Source organism: Trachymyrmex cornetzi, unplaced genomic scaffold, assembly GCF_001594075.2.
Source record: "Trachymyrmex cornetzi isolate Tcor2-1 unplaced genomic scaffold, Tcor1.1 scaffold928, whole genome shotgun sequence".
NCBI lineage: Eukaryota > Metazoa > Arthropoda > Insecta > Hymenoptera > Formicidae > Trachymyrmex > Trachymyrmex cornetzi.
The window spans coordinates 246900-262847 of NW_017300276.1; the positions used below are offsets into that span (position 1 = coordinate 246900).

Below are 15948 nucleotides of genomic sequence, written 5' to 3' on the forward strand. Positions count from 1 at the left end.
ATACACCACAACGCAAGATGTTCTTCGCTAGAATTTTATATTTCTATCTATTAACAATGAAATAAACGTTTCGGCCTCAAATTAGGCCTTCTTCAGTATTAATATTAATCTTCATAAGTTTAAAATTTTTATACATGTTTATCTAAAAAGCGCAATATTAAGTTGTGTTTCCCGTTTTACATAGTAACATTAATTCTACGCAATCGTTCGTCATATTCGTTACAATCATGTTATAATAAAATTTAAAGTAGTCAGCAATTAATTAGTCATGTGCTCCAGAAGAATTTGTCCATTACAAATAATCCACATTTTCAATTCATCCTTGCTATTGCCCACATAATTTCCTGATTCTAATAATCATAATATGTTATTCAATTATTTCTCTTAACGCTACTACCAATTAATAAACCAATATATAATAATACCTGTGCTGCAATATAGTCCATGGACGAAAATTAAGACGCAATATAAGATTCGACTATGAATACTGGCCTGTATTCATAGTATGGTATGACTAAAGCTTCAGACACAATACGAGGGAATAGCGATAATAATAAGGAATAATAGATTTCTATCAGAAACTAGATACATCGAAATACGGTTTCTGACAGATTGAAATCTGGAGGTCGATTATAATGTAATTTGAAATGAAGTGAAAATTACAAAAGTGAGCAAACATTCACTAGAATATTTATAATTTTATTGGTCAACACCTAGTAAATTTGCTCACTTTTGCAATTTTCACCTCATTATAAGTTATCGCTATTGCCGCGTATTATGTCTGAGACTTAACTTCAAAGAATTAAATAAAAAATTAATAGTTACGGATAAAATGTAACTAAATAAAGTTAAAAAAAGTGTTAAAAAAAGTTAAGAGTCTAAAATGTAACTAAATTAAGTTAAAATTAATTAACTTTTTAACTTTTTTTAACTTAACTTTTATCTTTTTAACTTAGCACTACCCAACCCTGCTTATGTATAAACATTTTATAACATTTATTTAAATAATTTAAAAGACGTGTCAAATTATATCACACACAATTTCTAATGTTTATAAAACGTACTTTAAATGTAATTATATTGCTCGGATAACATACTATGGCATCAACATTTGGCGCTCCAAAGATCTTTTCTCAACTTTTCTTTAGAAAAACGTGCGATTTAAACATTTAAAGCTAAATAAAGGCTCTGTTTAGCGGAAAAAGCAGCTTTGCAACTATTGTAAGATTCTTTCATATGATTGATACATTATGATTCAGCAAGAAAACAAATAACAAAATTCAATCCGATAAAGAATTTTTACAATTGCAAAGTTGTTTTTTCTGCTGAACGCAGCCTATTACCCAGCCAGCACATTCTTGCACTGCTCTATAAATCTTCCTACGCGAATGATTTTAAATAAATATTCTAATATTATTATAAGAATATGAATCTTCTCTGTAATTCAACTTCGAATATTCTTAATTGGATAATATCGTATACACATTTTATGAAATATTTACCGAATGTAACTTTTCGAATATTTGAAAGCCTTGCATACTGGAATATTCGAAAAATAATAATTACCACTGAATGACGTGATATCGAGACATGAACAAGCACGAACGGCAAACGAACACTGGATAGGCATGCACGGATCACAAGACCCATACAGCACCAAACTTCTACAGACGTTCGTAAAACATTTTAGGAATGTACAAATGTTCTTAGAACGTTCGATCATATTACGTTCTATTAATGTCGTGTGTTATCTGGGGAGATTCAGATTGCTTAATTAAATAACAAAAGGTATTAAAAATTTGATATAATTGTTAAAGTAATAATAATAAAGAAGCAATACATATAATTTGTGTATAAGTATGTTTATAAGTAAATAAAATGATGAAGAATATATATTACACATATATAGGTTATGTTGCATAATTTGTTTACAAGTATTTTTTTCGATAACAATACCAAAAGTAAAACGCAAGATGAACAGTTATTTCTATCGAACTGTAAAAAAGTAAGTAAATTCTATATTACAACGTTTAAATAATAATAATACTGATGCTTCTGGTTCAGCTTCAAACAATGTTGAATGTGTCGAATATATTAATCCTTACCGTACTAATATGGGTAACTATAGTGACCGAGCGATTCCTGTTCACACAAGTTTCTTTGAGTCTTTCGGTAATTATAAATTATACTACATTTTATTATTTTCCAAAATAAAGAGTCAATATTTATTCTAGAAAGTTGAAAGTATGTTGGTGAATTATTAGAGATTTTTTTAATTATTTTGAAGAGGTGAAAAAACGAAAAGATTTGAAGTGACCCTTGATGATATGGATGAGGCACCAAATTGTAGATGGTACGGTAAGGGTTAATATTGATAATGCACATTTATCTAATTAATACTCCTTGTAATATTCAAAATATGCATAGAATATTCTATATATGCTATGAGAGTAATCTTGAGGAATGTTATTAGAATATTTAGGATAGTGTACTTTTGAAAACATAAGAATATTCTTAGAATATCTATCTTCTTAAAAGCTTCTACGAATATTCAAATCTTCCTAGTGGAGAATCAGAAAATATTCCACGAACGAATATGTGCTGGCTGGGTACATTAAAAAGAGGCATATATATGGTATTCAATGACACAATGTTTGAAACAATTAATATTTAAAAAATGTTTTTAAATGATTTTTCATGTATTGTTTTTAAATATATCGTGACAAAAACGTATCCTCAACAACTAAAATTAGTGTCTTTGTATGGAGCCAAGACCGGGGATTGCAGCTAGTATAAGTAGTGATAAGTAGGGGGTAGAAGGTAGAACACCGAGGGTCTCTCTCTCCCTCTTTGCAAACGGCAAAGCACGGAAGTGTTCGTCGTCGGTCCGTCGGACGACGGCAGTGTTTCGCTTGCGCAGCAGCGTGTCACATCGCGCCGTTTCGAGGGACCCTCGTCGTCGGAAGCCCCGCCAAGTTTCGGGCGAGGGAGCGGCGAGCCCGTTTGCGCTCGTAATAAAGTCGCGTGAGTGTAATCGTTCCGGGAGAAAGAACGTAAAGAAAAAGAAGAAGAAAGAGCGGAAAGCTCGCGTGTTCGAAATCCGTCTCGCGTCGTCCCACGTCCGTTGTCCCTACGGCCGCGGAAGATGGCTCCGTCGTGTTTCGAGGTGATCCTCGTCGGCTTTATCCTCGTGCTGCCGTTTCTCTACGAGACCAGCCGCACCTTCCGCTATTACTTCAAGTTCCTCATTTATTATGGCGTCGTGATGATGACCGCAGTCGTGCTCATGCCCATTCTCTCGTTGCGGCCTGGCAATGTCAAGAACTTTCTGTTAGTAGCTCCGTAATCGATCGATATTATGTTATCACACATCATCTCTCGTTTCGTCTCTGCCTTCGATTCCTCTCCCCATTCAACAACCACCACCTTCGATGCTTTCCTTGAGCGTTTTGTTTTTCTCGCAGCAGAGTTTTGACAGCCGTCGCGGGTTGCGGCGGAGACCGCCGCGCCGGGACGGCCACGAGAATTTATTGACCGGTGCTCGTTGCCTGTTCTGTCAGTGGGTGGCGGTGATGATGGTGTTTGTAGTTGCTGCGAGTACCGTGACGAACGACGGCGATGCTGGTGGTGCGGAGGGAGGGAGGGAAGGATTTAAACTTGTTGTGCCCTCGGAGACGTGCCATATGGGAGAAAATGAGTCTCTTCCCATAATAATGGCAGCTCTCCGACACAAATAAAATGATAAATGTCCAATACTTACGTCGTCTCGGCATTCACGATATAGAGACAGCCGCTGTGAGAAAAGTGTACGGGACTAATTATTATTGAGGGATTGCTGAGTGAAGATCAGCGACACTCCCAACAGTAACGATTGCTATATTTAGCTTGTTGACAATTAATATTTTCGCTAGCTATTAATACTTGGATGTGTAGTACTCAGATATTTGAAGTACTACTTTGTATTATCAAATATTAGCATTGAATCTGACAATGAGTACCAATTAAATCTATTAGAATTTGTGTATATTTTAGGTGCTTTCCATAGTGATACAAGTTGATATTATTCAAGTAACGTATTATCTTTGTTATATTTGCTGAATGTTTAAAAAAATGATGTTTGTATAACTAAATGAAAAGCACTCTATGCTAACAACACTCCTTGTTAATTAAATTAGTGGATGGAGAAGAGATAATTTTTTAAATTTATACAATATTTTTCAGTATCGTGATATTTAAGTTTTTGATATTGGATATTATAAATTTTGATTTTTTTATTGATTGACTAATTAAAATATGTACATATTATGCTAACAGCATTAATGAGGCGCAACAACTAAAAGGGGAGAGTAAGTTTTGAAATTGTTGCAATACTTCGACATATTGGCCTTGAACTTCTTTAAAACGCTAAACAATGGAAATTTGAATTTTTAAAAATATATCTCCTTAACAGAATTACATCGATAGTTCTATTTTTTAAATATGTTTAATGTTAATTTTTTATTGAAGTTATTTTTTTCAGAAATTTTTTTTATGCACAGCAAAGTAGGAAATAGTTTAACCTTCATTAAATCATTTCCTACTTTTCGGCCTGTATTAATATACAGGCCGATAATATTTTATCGATAATTGCGTACTTCTGAAATTGTATTTCTGATATTCTATAGGTATATAGTACACGTAATTATATGCTAAATGCGCGCTAACGTTATGATAAAAGCGCGTTCTGAGTAAGTACGGATTTTCAAGTCTATGCAAAAATTCTAAAAAAATAGAAAAAATAAGAAAGTGGCATTTGTTTTTCATAAATACAAAGGCGAAGTCATTGAATGAGTCTTCATGCATTTTTATACGTGTGAACCTCGTTAACTGAATCATACATAGCGATCAATGAACTTTAAAGAAATACATAGTACAAAGTTCTAAAAACAGTGTTTACCTAATGCTTGAAGCGTTTTAAACAGCTCAAAGTTTTCGATAAGTATTCTTTTATATTGACTCGCATCTTCGAAATTAATTTAAAGAGAGAGAAAGAGAAACGACACGATATTGTAAATCTACAATTAGACCTTAAAAGATTATCTAATCCAAAATATTGAAGAATTTTTATTTTTCTCAACGCTTTGTAATTGTATCTAATTCTTTTATGTGTTAACTCATTTATCAGTTTAATTGTATACTTAATAGAGATAAAAGTTTTACTTAATAGCTAATAAGTTTTATATAATAGCTTCATAGAAATAAAAAATACCGATAAGAATTAATAATTTTTTACGGAGTATGTTGAGGTCCAAAGAACTGTTTTTTTTCTTCATTTTTAGTGTTTATAATTAGTCATTCGTAATTATAAACTACGAACGATTAAAATTTACTTCATTAAAATATTGATGTAAATTTTTTGCAGAAATTATCTATGATTATAAAATACAAGCAAGAAAATAAAATTATGAAAGAAAGGAAAAAATTGAATATATTTACATTAATAAAAGAGTGTAAAGCCAATGAGAGCAATTATACGTGTGTAAGAAAAAATAATATATATGTCAATCACTAATAACAGATGTTTCGACTATAAGATTAGGTCCTCTTCAGTATAATAATAAAATTATCGGAGTCCACTTGATACATTGTAAAACAATCATAATCGTCGCGTTATAACGGATCATTGCTGTGCTGAGTACAATTTAAATGACTGAATTTTTGTTTGGGTATCCAGCTAACTACAACAAACAATAATGAAGTTCTCAATTTTTGACAATAGCCTAACGATGGTTCACTGACAGCATTCGCCTATTTACAACGTATCAATTTGACTCCGATAATTTTATTGTTACACTGAAGAGGACCTAATCTTATGGTCGAAACGTCTGTAATTGGTGATTGACATATATATTATTTTTTATTATACACGTACAACTGTGTCGGCTCTCATTGGCTTTACACTCCTTTATTGATTTAATCTTTGGAGCCTCTTTCAATTTTAATCGATATTTACATAATTATTTAATTTATACATTTAATTTATTAATGCGATATTTTTTTGCTATATTGGGTACGTTCGCGAAAAATAAGCTATCAGCGTTATTTGTTATTCTATCTTTATCATTAAACGTAAAATAAAGATAGAATGACATCATAACATTGATAATGCACTTTTTAAACGTAGTTATAGTGTTGTATAACTTTTGACTAATAAACAACTAATGCATCATCTATAAAGGCCCGTCTATAATACACGGAGTAAGAAGTAAGAGTAAGAAATTGACCAATCACAGTCGAATGTAAGAAGAATAATCGATTGTGATTGGTCAATTTCTTACTCTTACTTCTTACACCGTGTATTGTAGACGGGCCTTCATGCGTCGTTTACAACACACGGAGTAAGAAGTAAGAGTAAGAAATTAACCAATCAATCACAGTCCAATGTGAGAAAAATAATTGACTACGATTGGCTAATTTCTTACTTCTTACACCAAGCTTACTCTGCATATTGATGACGCATAATAGCATAGATCTTTTTCGACAAAGTAATTGAAAACATTTTCAATTATAATTTCGTCAATATCAATACCAAAGAATTATTTATAGAAAAGATGAGATTTTATTTGCGCAATTTACGTGTATTAAGATTTTTTACATAAATTTTGAATAATACATAAAATCATATTATACATTACGAAAAAATATTTATCTTATCTTGTAATATTCGCGAGAGAAAAAAATCGAAGTATTTGAAAAATAAATTAAACACTTTTTATTTTTAGATGTTTAATTTTTTACAATTGCATATAAGGAAGTCCATTAATTATATTTTTTAGCAGAAGACCCTTTTATCCGTACTTTCTTGCCTGTATCTCAAATTATAAAAAAAAAAATTATTACTTTATCAAGTTAATTGTATTATTACGGGTACTATGTGGAAATATTTTTTCTTCTTGCAGAGTGGCATCGTGGTCGTGTCAACACATTAGTACTCTACTAGGGCTGCGATGGGAGTTGCGAGGAAGAGAGCACTTGGAGAAGAATAGGGCTTGTATAATTGTGGCAAATCACCAGAGCTCATTAGACATATTGGGAATGTTTGATCTTTGGCCGGTGATGGACAAATGCACTGCCGTTGCCAAAAAAGAAATTTTCTATGCATGGCCAGTTGGCCTGGCCGCATGGTTGTGCGGTCTGATTTTCATCGATAGAATGAACTCCGAGAAAGCGCGATCCGCCCTCAATACCGCCACGAAGGAGATCAAGGATAAGAAGGTAGTCGCGCCTGGAATGTTCGTGTTGATTTATACCATTTGCTTTCTACTATACTTTTCATCGCTTCACAGATTAAGCTGTGGATATTCCCCGAGGGAACTAGACGTAACACTGGTGAGATACACCCGTTCAAGAAGGGTGCCTTCCATGTCGCGATCAGATCGCAGTTACCCATACTACCAGTCGTATTCTCATCTTATTATTTCTTATCCGCGAAAGAGAAGAGATTTGATTCCGGTAAGTAAATTGTGAGGCTACAAAAAATAGAAAGTTGAAAAATATTAAAAGTAAAAAGAAAATTTGCAAAAGTTAAATCTTTTGAAGGATTAAATCTCAAAGGTATAGATTGACAACAACTTAATTTTATGCTCAAAAAGTTTTCGATCGAGATTTTACTTGCATTTTAATCCTTATATCAAAAGTGCATCATGGAATTTCGCATGCTTTTTATATTTCAAGATTTATTTTAGCTTGTTTAGATGTTGACCCTCTTCCTACCTTTTTTCTGTAAATTGATTTGGTGTTTTGTATGTTTTTGGTTTTAAAATATCTTTTTGAGCAATCGTATGTTGATAACCTTTAGTGACTTATGATGCATAATGGTATGATGTTGAATATTGTATCAGTAGACAAATAGAGGATTATCATCATTGCAACACAAAATCGAACCGAAAATAGTCATTGAGATTTGTCATATGTTAGAAATATCCATACCTTGAATCGTTAAAAATTTAACCTTATCTTCACAAAGACTTATCTTAAAAAAGACTCCTAGATAACACCAACTAAAAAGAACACATCTTCGCACTTAGGTCCGATTGTTCCACATTTTGGTAAATTTTACCTGTGAGGTAAATCTGGTAATCCACACATGTGATTGGGTAATCTTGTTATTTATCCAACAGGTAAAATTTATCGAAAAGTGGAACAACCGGCCCTTAATGATATAACATGATTTCTAAAATCAGTTTTAAAATTAAAATTATTTTCTTTGTGCCAAGGAGTTCTTGGGTATTGACATAAGGATTGAATGATACATAATATAAAAAATTAGAATTTAGCGACTTATTGAATAATAGAATTGTCTTCTAGAAGAAGCAACCTATGAAAATAATTTCTTTATCGGAAATTTGCATGAGATTATCAGAAGCAGTTTAAAATTCGCTTAATTAAAGGACACATCCTCGTGACGACATTACCACCCATTTCAACTGAGGGACTCAGTACGGACGACGTAGAAGAATTAATGGAAAAGACACGAAGCACCATGAGTGAAGTATTTCACGCGACAAGTCGCGAAATTCAACAATCCCTTCCTGTTCGGTAAGAATACATCGAATGATCATTATTGGGCTGTAACAGGCTCGTCCTATAAAAAAATGTATTCTTACTGTAGCAAATGTATGCTTACTTCTTTACAAACCGTGGCGGTAAAAAATTTTTACGAAAAATAATATAGATCGAGACAAGATCTTAAAAATTCTTAATTTTTAGATATTCGTAGTGGAATGCAGAGTAGCGTTGTTTGAGAACGGAAGATTTTTTGTTTTTCAAACAAACAATGCCACTCTGCATCCCACTACGAATATCTACAAAAAACTAAGAATTTCTAAGATCTTATCTCAATCTATGTAGTTTTTCGTAAAAATTTTCCCGCCAGGGAGAATATTAGTAAATAAGTCTCCACGCGGGAACCGAAGACTTAGCGTCCGAATAACGTTTTCTTATTGTGTTATTGTATATATTAGGTGTTAAACTTAATTCCTGCCGTTTTCCGTCTCCAAAATTGATTTGTTTCGAAGAGAAATACCTTAATCAAAGTATTATTCATAAAGTATTATTAATTAGTAATAAAGTAGAAAATGGAGGAAATTACTTTGATTAAGGTATTCATTCATCTTCCCTTCGAAACAAATCAATTTTGGAGACGAAAAACGGCAGGAATTAAGTTTAACACCTAATAATAGTATTATAGTATCCTAATTTATACTTTAATCTTTCCGATTCAGAGAAAGTAGATAGTATTCGAATTTTGTATGGTACTCGTCTACATTCTTGTATTTTAACTTGTTTATTCGTTATTGCATAAATATCGTGAGAATTTAAACAATTCTTCAGTATTTATGACTAACAAATAAATCGAGTATAATCTTTATTGTTCATATATCTACATTTGGAATATATGGAGTTTATGAACGATTTGGCTCTTGCATAAAATGAACTCCACGTAGTACAATAGCGCCTGCAAAGCACTTAGAAAGCGCTTTCTAAGCGCTGCTGTGCTACGTACGTTTTAGTTTAAAAACATGTATTTTGAAGCGAAAGGAAAAAAATGCGTGTGATAGAATAAGTACAGTCGGAAGAGTTACATGCATCGCTGAATAATTACATAAATATCATTATTAATTAGATGTAATTTAAAAAAAATTGCATACGGTAAATTCTTAAAGTACGGTATACTCTTTATGGACGCGAAGGCAGTGAGAGAGAAAAAAAAGAAATTTTCGATGTGTATATCATGATTTTTTGTAGAGTTACGGATTGTAAATATGATTAGAATGCATTTTTGTATAAATTGTGGAAACATTGTTAAAATTAAACAATTTTATACTTAAAGGTTTGTACTAAATTCCACTAGATATATTTTGGTATGTATAAGATACGCTTGTACATTCCCACTTGTCTGTTTTATGCTTCCATTTGTTTTCATATGTTTATCTAAAGTGATTAAAACAGATTAAGGTACATATAATGATAGGAAAAAAATGCTTTCTAAATATTTAAAAGAGAGAAGTTTTAACGTTCTTTTGAATGATTTTCCGAATGTATATTTCCTCTGAAGTATAAAATGTAATTTAATTTCAATTGTTGATTGATTCGTTATTGTAAATCGAAATAATTATTCATAATAAGAAAAATATTATTTTAATTGACAGAAAATATATTAAGCCTCAAGCACATTATATTCACTGTGCTGCAATGTACATACATACGTTTTCACCTACTATTAGTTATGATTGCGAAAATGATCGGCAATCTTGTCGATATTAAACTTTAGTCCTTGGGCATTTCTTAAATCTATTGCACTTTTAATTACAATACGTCTCTATTCTCTATATATATTACATATAACATGGATGAAATTCAACATTAAGAGATTACAATATCTAATTAAACCCCAAAAACAGATCCTGCTCGTTATTGAAAACACAATAAAATTATATATAAATGACGGTCAAAGACGAGCGAATAATCAAATGTTAAAATATAATAAACTCTTATAATAATTTTAATGTTAAAATTACAATAAATCGTATGAAACTAGTTTTGACTTTACAAAGTCTTCATCAGTCGCGATAATTTACGTAAAATGTTACATAATCACAAAAAATCCGGAATCAAATGCAATCAACAAATAAATATTCTCTATTATTCGTAAAGCCTTATTTTACAATTTAAATATTCTCTCTAGTCATCTTCAAGAAAATTAGTTTTTTGTAATTATGTAACATTTTAACAACTTTTATGTAAATTATTGCAACTGATGAAGACTTTGTAAAGTCGAAACTAGTTTCGCACGATTTATTGTAATTTTAACATTAAAATTATTATAAGAGTTTATTATATTTTAACATGTGATTATATTCGCTCGTCATTTATATATAATTTTATTGTGTTTACAATATCTAAGTTTACATTATTTTCCAAATAGCGATTGTGTTCAGTTTAGCATAGCTTACATTTTTTTGCTAATAACTTATCAGCAGCGTTTTAATGCGATCAATAATAATTGACCAAGGAAACCTAATTCTTGGCAAAACAAGCATTATGTAATTGCGCTTGTATTTTTCTTCCAAGAATAATTTCTAAGATTCAGTATATTTATTGGCAGGTGTTCTCTGTTTTTTAATATTCTACAAAATGAATGCGTGTTATAGAATGTAGAATTATAAATGTTTGTTTGTGGCCGCAAACTAGCTATCACATATGTAACAATCATGATTATCCAATCGTTTGCGCAATTTCCACACTGTAATGCCGTTTATATTCTGCATCAAATATCAATTTTCTTATGAATTACAACGATTACATGATAAGCCGTAGCACAATCCAAATAATGTTAAAGTTGTTTTCGTTTAACGAAAGTTATATATCGCATTGATTTTCAACAACTTCCTATAAGTTTTAAATAGATATAAGTACTCAAATAGAAAATTTACTTATTATACAAAAAAATTTACTTTATTGTACAAAAACAAATGTTTTAAGGTTTTATATGATCGGTCAAATTTCGAAATTTATATTATGAGTGCTATATATATAAAATATATATTATATGTATAGGGGAAACCGGGGCTAAATGAGTACCTTTTTTTCAATTGCGGTTTTCAATAATAAAACAAACGATTTTAGTCAAATGATTATTAGCGTTTTATAGAGTGATTATAAGACTACAAGATGACAATAAAAAGTTTTGGTATTTGCAACTTCATTTCATCCATATGTTTCAATTACACAAAAAATGATGTGATCTTGGAAAATGAAATCTCAAGAATGCTGGGGCTAAGTGGGCACCCTTTTCTTCAATTGCAATTTGCAATAACAAAGTAAACGATTTTAGTCAAATAATTATTAGCGTTTTATAGAGTGATTATAAGACTGTAAGATGACAATAAAAAGTTCCAGTTTTTGCAACTTTATTTCATCTGCACACAAAAAATGTGATTCGAAAAATGAAATCTCAAAAATTACTTTTGACTATCGAAAACACGTTTGACTACCTAAATATAATAACGCGGCATCTAAACGAACCAAACTTCGTTAGTAAAGAAGACACACAAGATCATCTACAATATAAATTGGGAACTCATAAGATATATTTTTGCCACTCAAAATTCAAATGCCAGTTTAGCCTCGATGTCCACTTATTGTTAGTCCCGGTCTCCTCTACTGTATAATATGTATGTATATGTCGATATATTATTCTATTTGGAAAACTACATCGTGTTTCTTAAATTCTTTCATGCTATGGCATACACGTTTATGTGATCGTACACGGTCTTGGTCACAGTTAACTGATTTTAGGAAAAATATAACACGAATTGAGTGTTGAAGTTAAATTTGTATTATTTTAAGAATATGAACGGTTCATATAATGAAACATGTATCTTTTTTAAAAAATGTCATCATTTTTAAAATGTACAGGACTCCGTATATACACTTTTCATTGCTGCTGTATGTTATTATTATTATTATATATTATTATATACGAGATGTGTTCGTCATGATAATTACGAATATTTTTATATCGTGACCAAAATGAATCGAATATGTAACTATTGCGAAATATGTAATCTTACATTATCTATTAATCCGTTTTTTTTTTTTTCGAATATGTCTTAGTCGAAAAGACGTTCGATAATAACATATTAATACATGAAAGCATCGCGACAACGATATCTGATAAAAAGTAACGTAGTTTACGAAGGATGTTATTTGGAATTTTGAGATCTCATGTTAATCGATCGTATTATAGATGCAATCAAGTAAATATTCGGAATCTTTTCGTACGAGTCGGTCGCGTTAGTATTATCTTCCTGATGAATAAAAAAACGCACAATTTTCAATCGTACGCTGTTAATGTTGGCGTTTAATATACGATTTCTAGCATAATCGAATAATATATTTCGTACATAAATAAATAGAACAATTTGGAGTAAAGTTTTTGTCATTTAGAAATTTGAAAAAACTTTCGAATTTACGAATATTGTCGACGTCTATTTCTCTTCTTGATAGCATAAGTTTCATTATCGATCAATCAGCATGTTCCTCTTAATCATGTAACCAAATTAAATTGCAGATACGTAAGGAATATCTGTGATTCATTGAAAATCGCTTAAAATATCTTAACCATGCTTACATTTAATGAGAATGTCGTCTACCAAGGATGTATCATCTCAGTGCCAATTTGCAAAAATAAAGAACAGCTGTCACACGCTAGTTCTGTAGGCGATATGCATTATTCCATTCTAGCAGATGCAAAACTGTAGATTTTAATTTTTTAATTGCAAGTATTGATTGATTGTTTTATAAGAGGACGTAATGTAAAGCTAGTGTAGCTTATTATTCCAAAGATTTGTACTTGGGCTGTGCATCTTTGTCACGGTAATATTAATATAAATCAATTGATGATGTTAGATTGAACATGTAACGAATGACATCGCAAACAGGATTCAACGAACTGTATCTGTCATACAAAGTCTTTGTTTGCGAAGCAAGACCCATAGCTGCTCAAGCTTGTTCAAGAATGTTTTGTATATTATATCGATTACGAATATATATATATATATATTCACAATACAAATTAAAAGATGGTTTGCAAAATGCAAAGGCAGATAATAAAGATACCTGATTTTAGTTAATTGGGACATGTGGTTTTATTGATTCCTCCAAGGACATACAACGGATGCACAATGATCCATCGAAAATGCACAACTGTTAACACATAGCATGCAAATAATTGTTTCCAATGGTTCAATATCAATATTATGACAGTGGTGTAATTATTTGTAAATATAACAATATTTATCAAACATACATCCACATGGACAAACATTTCAAAAAAAGATTAAAATTTCATGACTTAATTATTTCAAGACTTAAAAATAATTTAAATGAAATTTAAATATAATTTTTGAATATGTGTGTTTTCAAAAAATATATAACTGCTTATAAAATTAAAATATCTAAATTTTGATTTTCTTCAATTTTGCAATTAGATTCAAAGAAACTTTTCTTAATCTACTTAAGACTGAAAACCTATAGTTACACCAATGCCATGTATTTTTACTTTCTTTACACAGAGAGAAAGGATAAATATAGATGATCACATTTTCTACATTTTCGTTTCTTAAGAGCATCGTTCTCTATAATTTATATTACACTTTTTAACGTATCAAAAAAGAAATGCATAAAACATATCTAGATTAAATTGATACCGAAATTACAAATCTAAACTTGCACCATTTCTTTTTTTCTCCTGACTTTCAGTCCATGCTTTTGCTATGGTTTTCTTCGTCTCATCGTCGCCATCCTGATACATTTTTTTCATAAGATTTATCAGGCTAGCGCCAGGATCAGTGTCCTCACCTAGCTCAGGCATGGATGGTGAATTCGCGTCCTTGATTCTCTTCTCTACCAATGTGACGTGTGACCACTCTTTGGCAATCTTTTTTGTGAGTGACACGACAATCATATCAGTTTTTATTTTAAAGTTACTCTTCTCAATATTGATCTCCGCACACAAATTGTTAATCGGTAAGTGATAATTTTTATTATCTAGTCCAAATATGCGTAGATTCAGAGATTTCTCTGTAAAATTGCAGACAACGGCCTCCTTGGGCAGCTGGTGAACATTGCTTAATGTTATGTAAATCTTCATTGTCGTATTCGTCTGATCCCATCCATAATTGTTCAGTTTTACTTCGTAACACTTTTGGACAGTATTGAGCGAAGAAGTTGTCGTAGATGAGTTCTTCTGTTCCAGTAATTTTGCCGTTTCTATCTGTGTTTGCAGTTTCCTGATTTCCAGCATTAATATATCTTTGATTCGTTGTCTATTAGCCTGCTTGAGTAAATTGTTGAGCTCCACAATATCTAATTTTATCTGTGGAAAAAAATATTAAAATACTGCTTAAGAAAATACCTTATCTGACAAAGGAATGATTAATTAAATTTATCTGCAAAAAATTTTGAATGTCATATACTTAAAATTTTTATTTATGATAGCAAAATTATATATAGAGAAGCGAATAATTCTGCATCACAACTTGTTATCATTTAAACACTCATGACAAACTCAACTTATCTTATTTTTTTTTCCTTTCAAAATGTGAACATAAATTGGATCACATTTTATATACATAAAGTGCAGAAAAGTGTAACTAAAAATTAACAATAAAATATTTACCTCCTCGATCTTTGTTGCCATTGTTGCTAGATTTTACAATATTACGAGTTTTACACGACACCGAGATGAAATGGATGTTAATGGACAGATATCCAGAAATTCACTTTTCAGCAAAACGCAAGAGACTACAGAACGAATCAGATTGACCAGGATTGACTGACCTGACTGTCTGAATCTTCTAGAACTTTCTTTGTTGCCTCTGTTGAGGTTATTAAAGAAAATATATATAACACTCAGTTATTTCGAGTCTGTTCTCTGTAGTTGCACTGTTCCACACGTTTTGCACTTGATATGAGATAGATATATAATTAAATGTTGGAGGGAAAAGAATTGTACAGAAAATATCGCCGAGAAACAGATTCTTTATCACGTGAGTTGCACTGATTATGGACGTTCTACGTTCTACGTAGACAAAAGGTTTGTTCACGTCGTATGCTGGATTCACATGCTGGATTCACACTGCATCCGATTTGCGTCGTACGATGCTCTGCAAGTCTGCAACCAATCAGAAAATAGGATTCCGATGGATTTTGCTTTGTATTATCGGAATCCTATTTTCTGATTGGTTGTGTCATACGACACAAATAGGATGCAGTGTGAGGCTGGAGTTCATGAGGTGTATTTACCGCGTATCGCGTAACCGCGTAACCAATCAGAAGCGATCCGCTGTTGTGGTTTCGTGTTTTACTGATTATTGATTGGTTACGCGGTTACGCGATACGCGG

General features: G+C 31.4%; 2 protein-coding genes across 2 annotated transcripts; one reads left to right on the top strand and one right to left on the bottom strand.

The window, feature by feature from the left end:
• Nucleotides 1–2781: 2781 nt before the first annotated feature.
• Nucleotides 2782–8678, top strand: Agpat1 (1-Acylglycerol-3-phosphate O-acyltransferase 1). Its single transcript, XM_018520811.1, has 4 exons — nucleotides 2782–3330; nucleotides 6939–7254; nucleotides 7326–7491; nucleotides 8430–8678. Exons 1-4 carry the CDS (start codon nucleotides 3146–3148, stop codon nucleotides 8579–8581), a joined length of 819 nt encoding a protein of 272 aa, XP_018376313.1. The 5' UTR covers nucleotides 2782–3145; the 3' UTR covers nucleotides 8582–8678.
• Nucleotides 8679–14071: 5393 nt separating this feature from the next.
• LOC108769695 (calcyclin-binding protein) lies at nucleotides 14072–15648 on the bottom strand. Its single transcript, XM_018520812.1, has 2 exons — nucleotides 15224–15648; nucleotides 14072–14920 (listed from the first exon to the last, which is right to left on the bottom strand). Exons 1-2 carry the CDS (start codon nucleotides 15242–15244, stop codon nucleotides 14258–14260), a joined length of 684 nt encoding a protein of 227 aa, XP_018376314.1. The 5' UTR covers nucleotides 15245–15648; the 3' UTR covers nucleotides 14072–14257.
• Nucleotides 15649–15948: the final 300 nt, after the last annotated feature.

What these genes read in the sequence shown, in the direction of transcription:
- Agpat1 (XM_018520811.1), top strand. Translation starts at nt 3,146, where the DNA reads ATGGCTCCGTCGTGTTTCGAGGTGATCCTCGTCGGCTTTATCCTCGTG. An exon ending in GGCAATGTCAAGAACTTTCT is followed by an intron (nt 3,331 to 6,938) that starts GTTAGTAGCTCC and finishes TTCTTCTTGCAG; the next exon opens with AGTGGCATCGTGGTCGTGTC. An exon ending in AGGAGATCAAGGATAAGAAG is followed by an intron (nt 7,255 to 7,325) that starts GTAGTCGCGCCT and finishes ATCGCTTCACAG; the next exon opens with ATTAAGCTGTGGATATTCCC.
- LOC108769695 (XM_018520812.1), bottom strand. Translation starts at nt 15,244, where the DNA reads ATGGCAACAAAGATCGAGGAG. An exon ending in TGGCAACAAAGATCGAGGAG is followed by an intron (nt 14,921 to 15,223) that starts GTAAATATTTTA and finishes TTTTTTCCACAG; the next exon opens with ATAAAATTAGATATTGTGGA.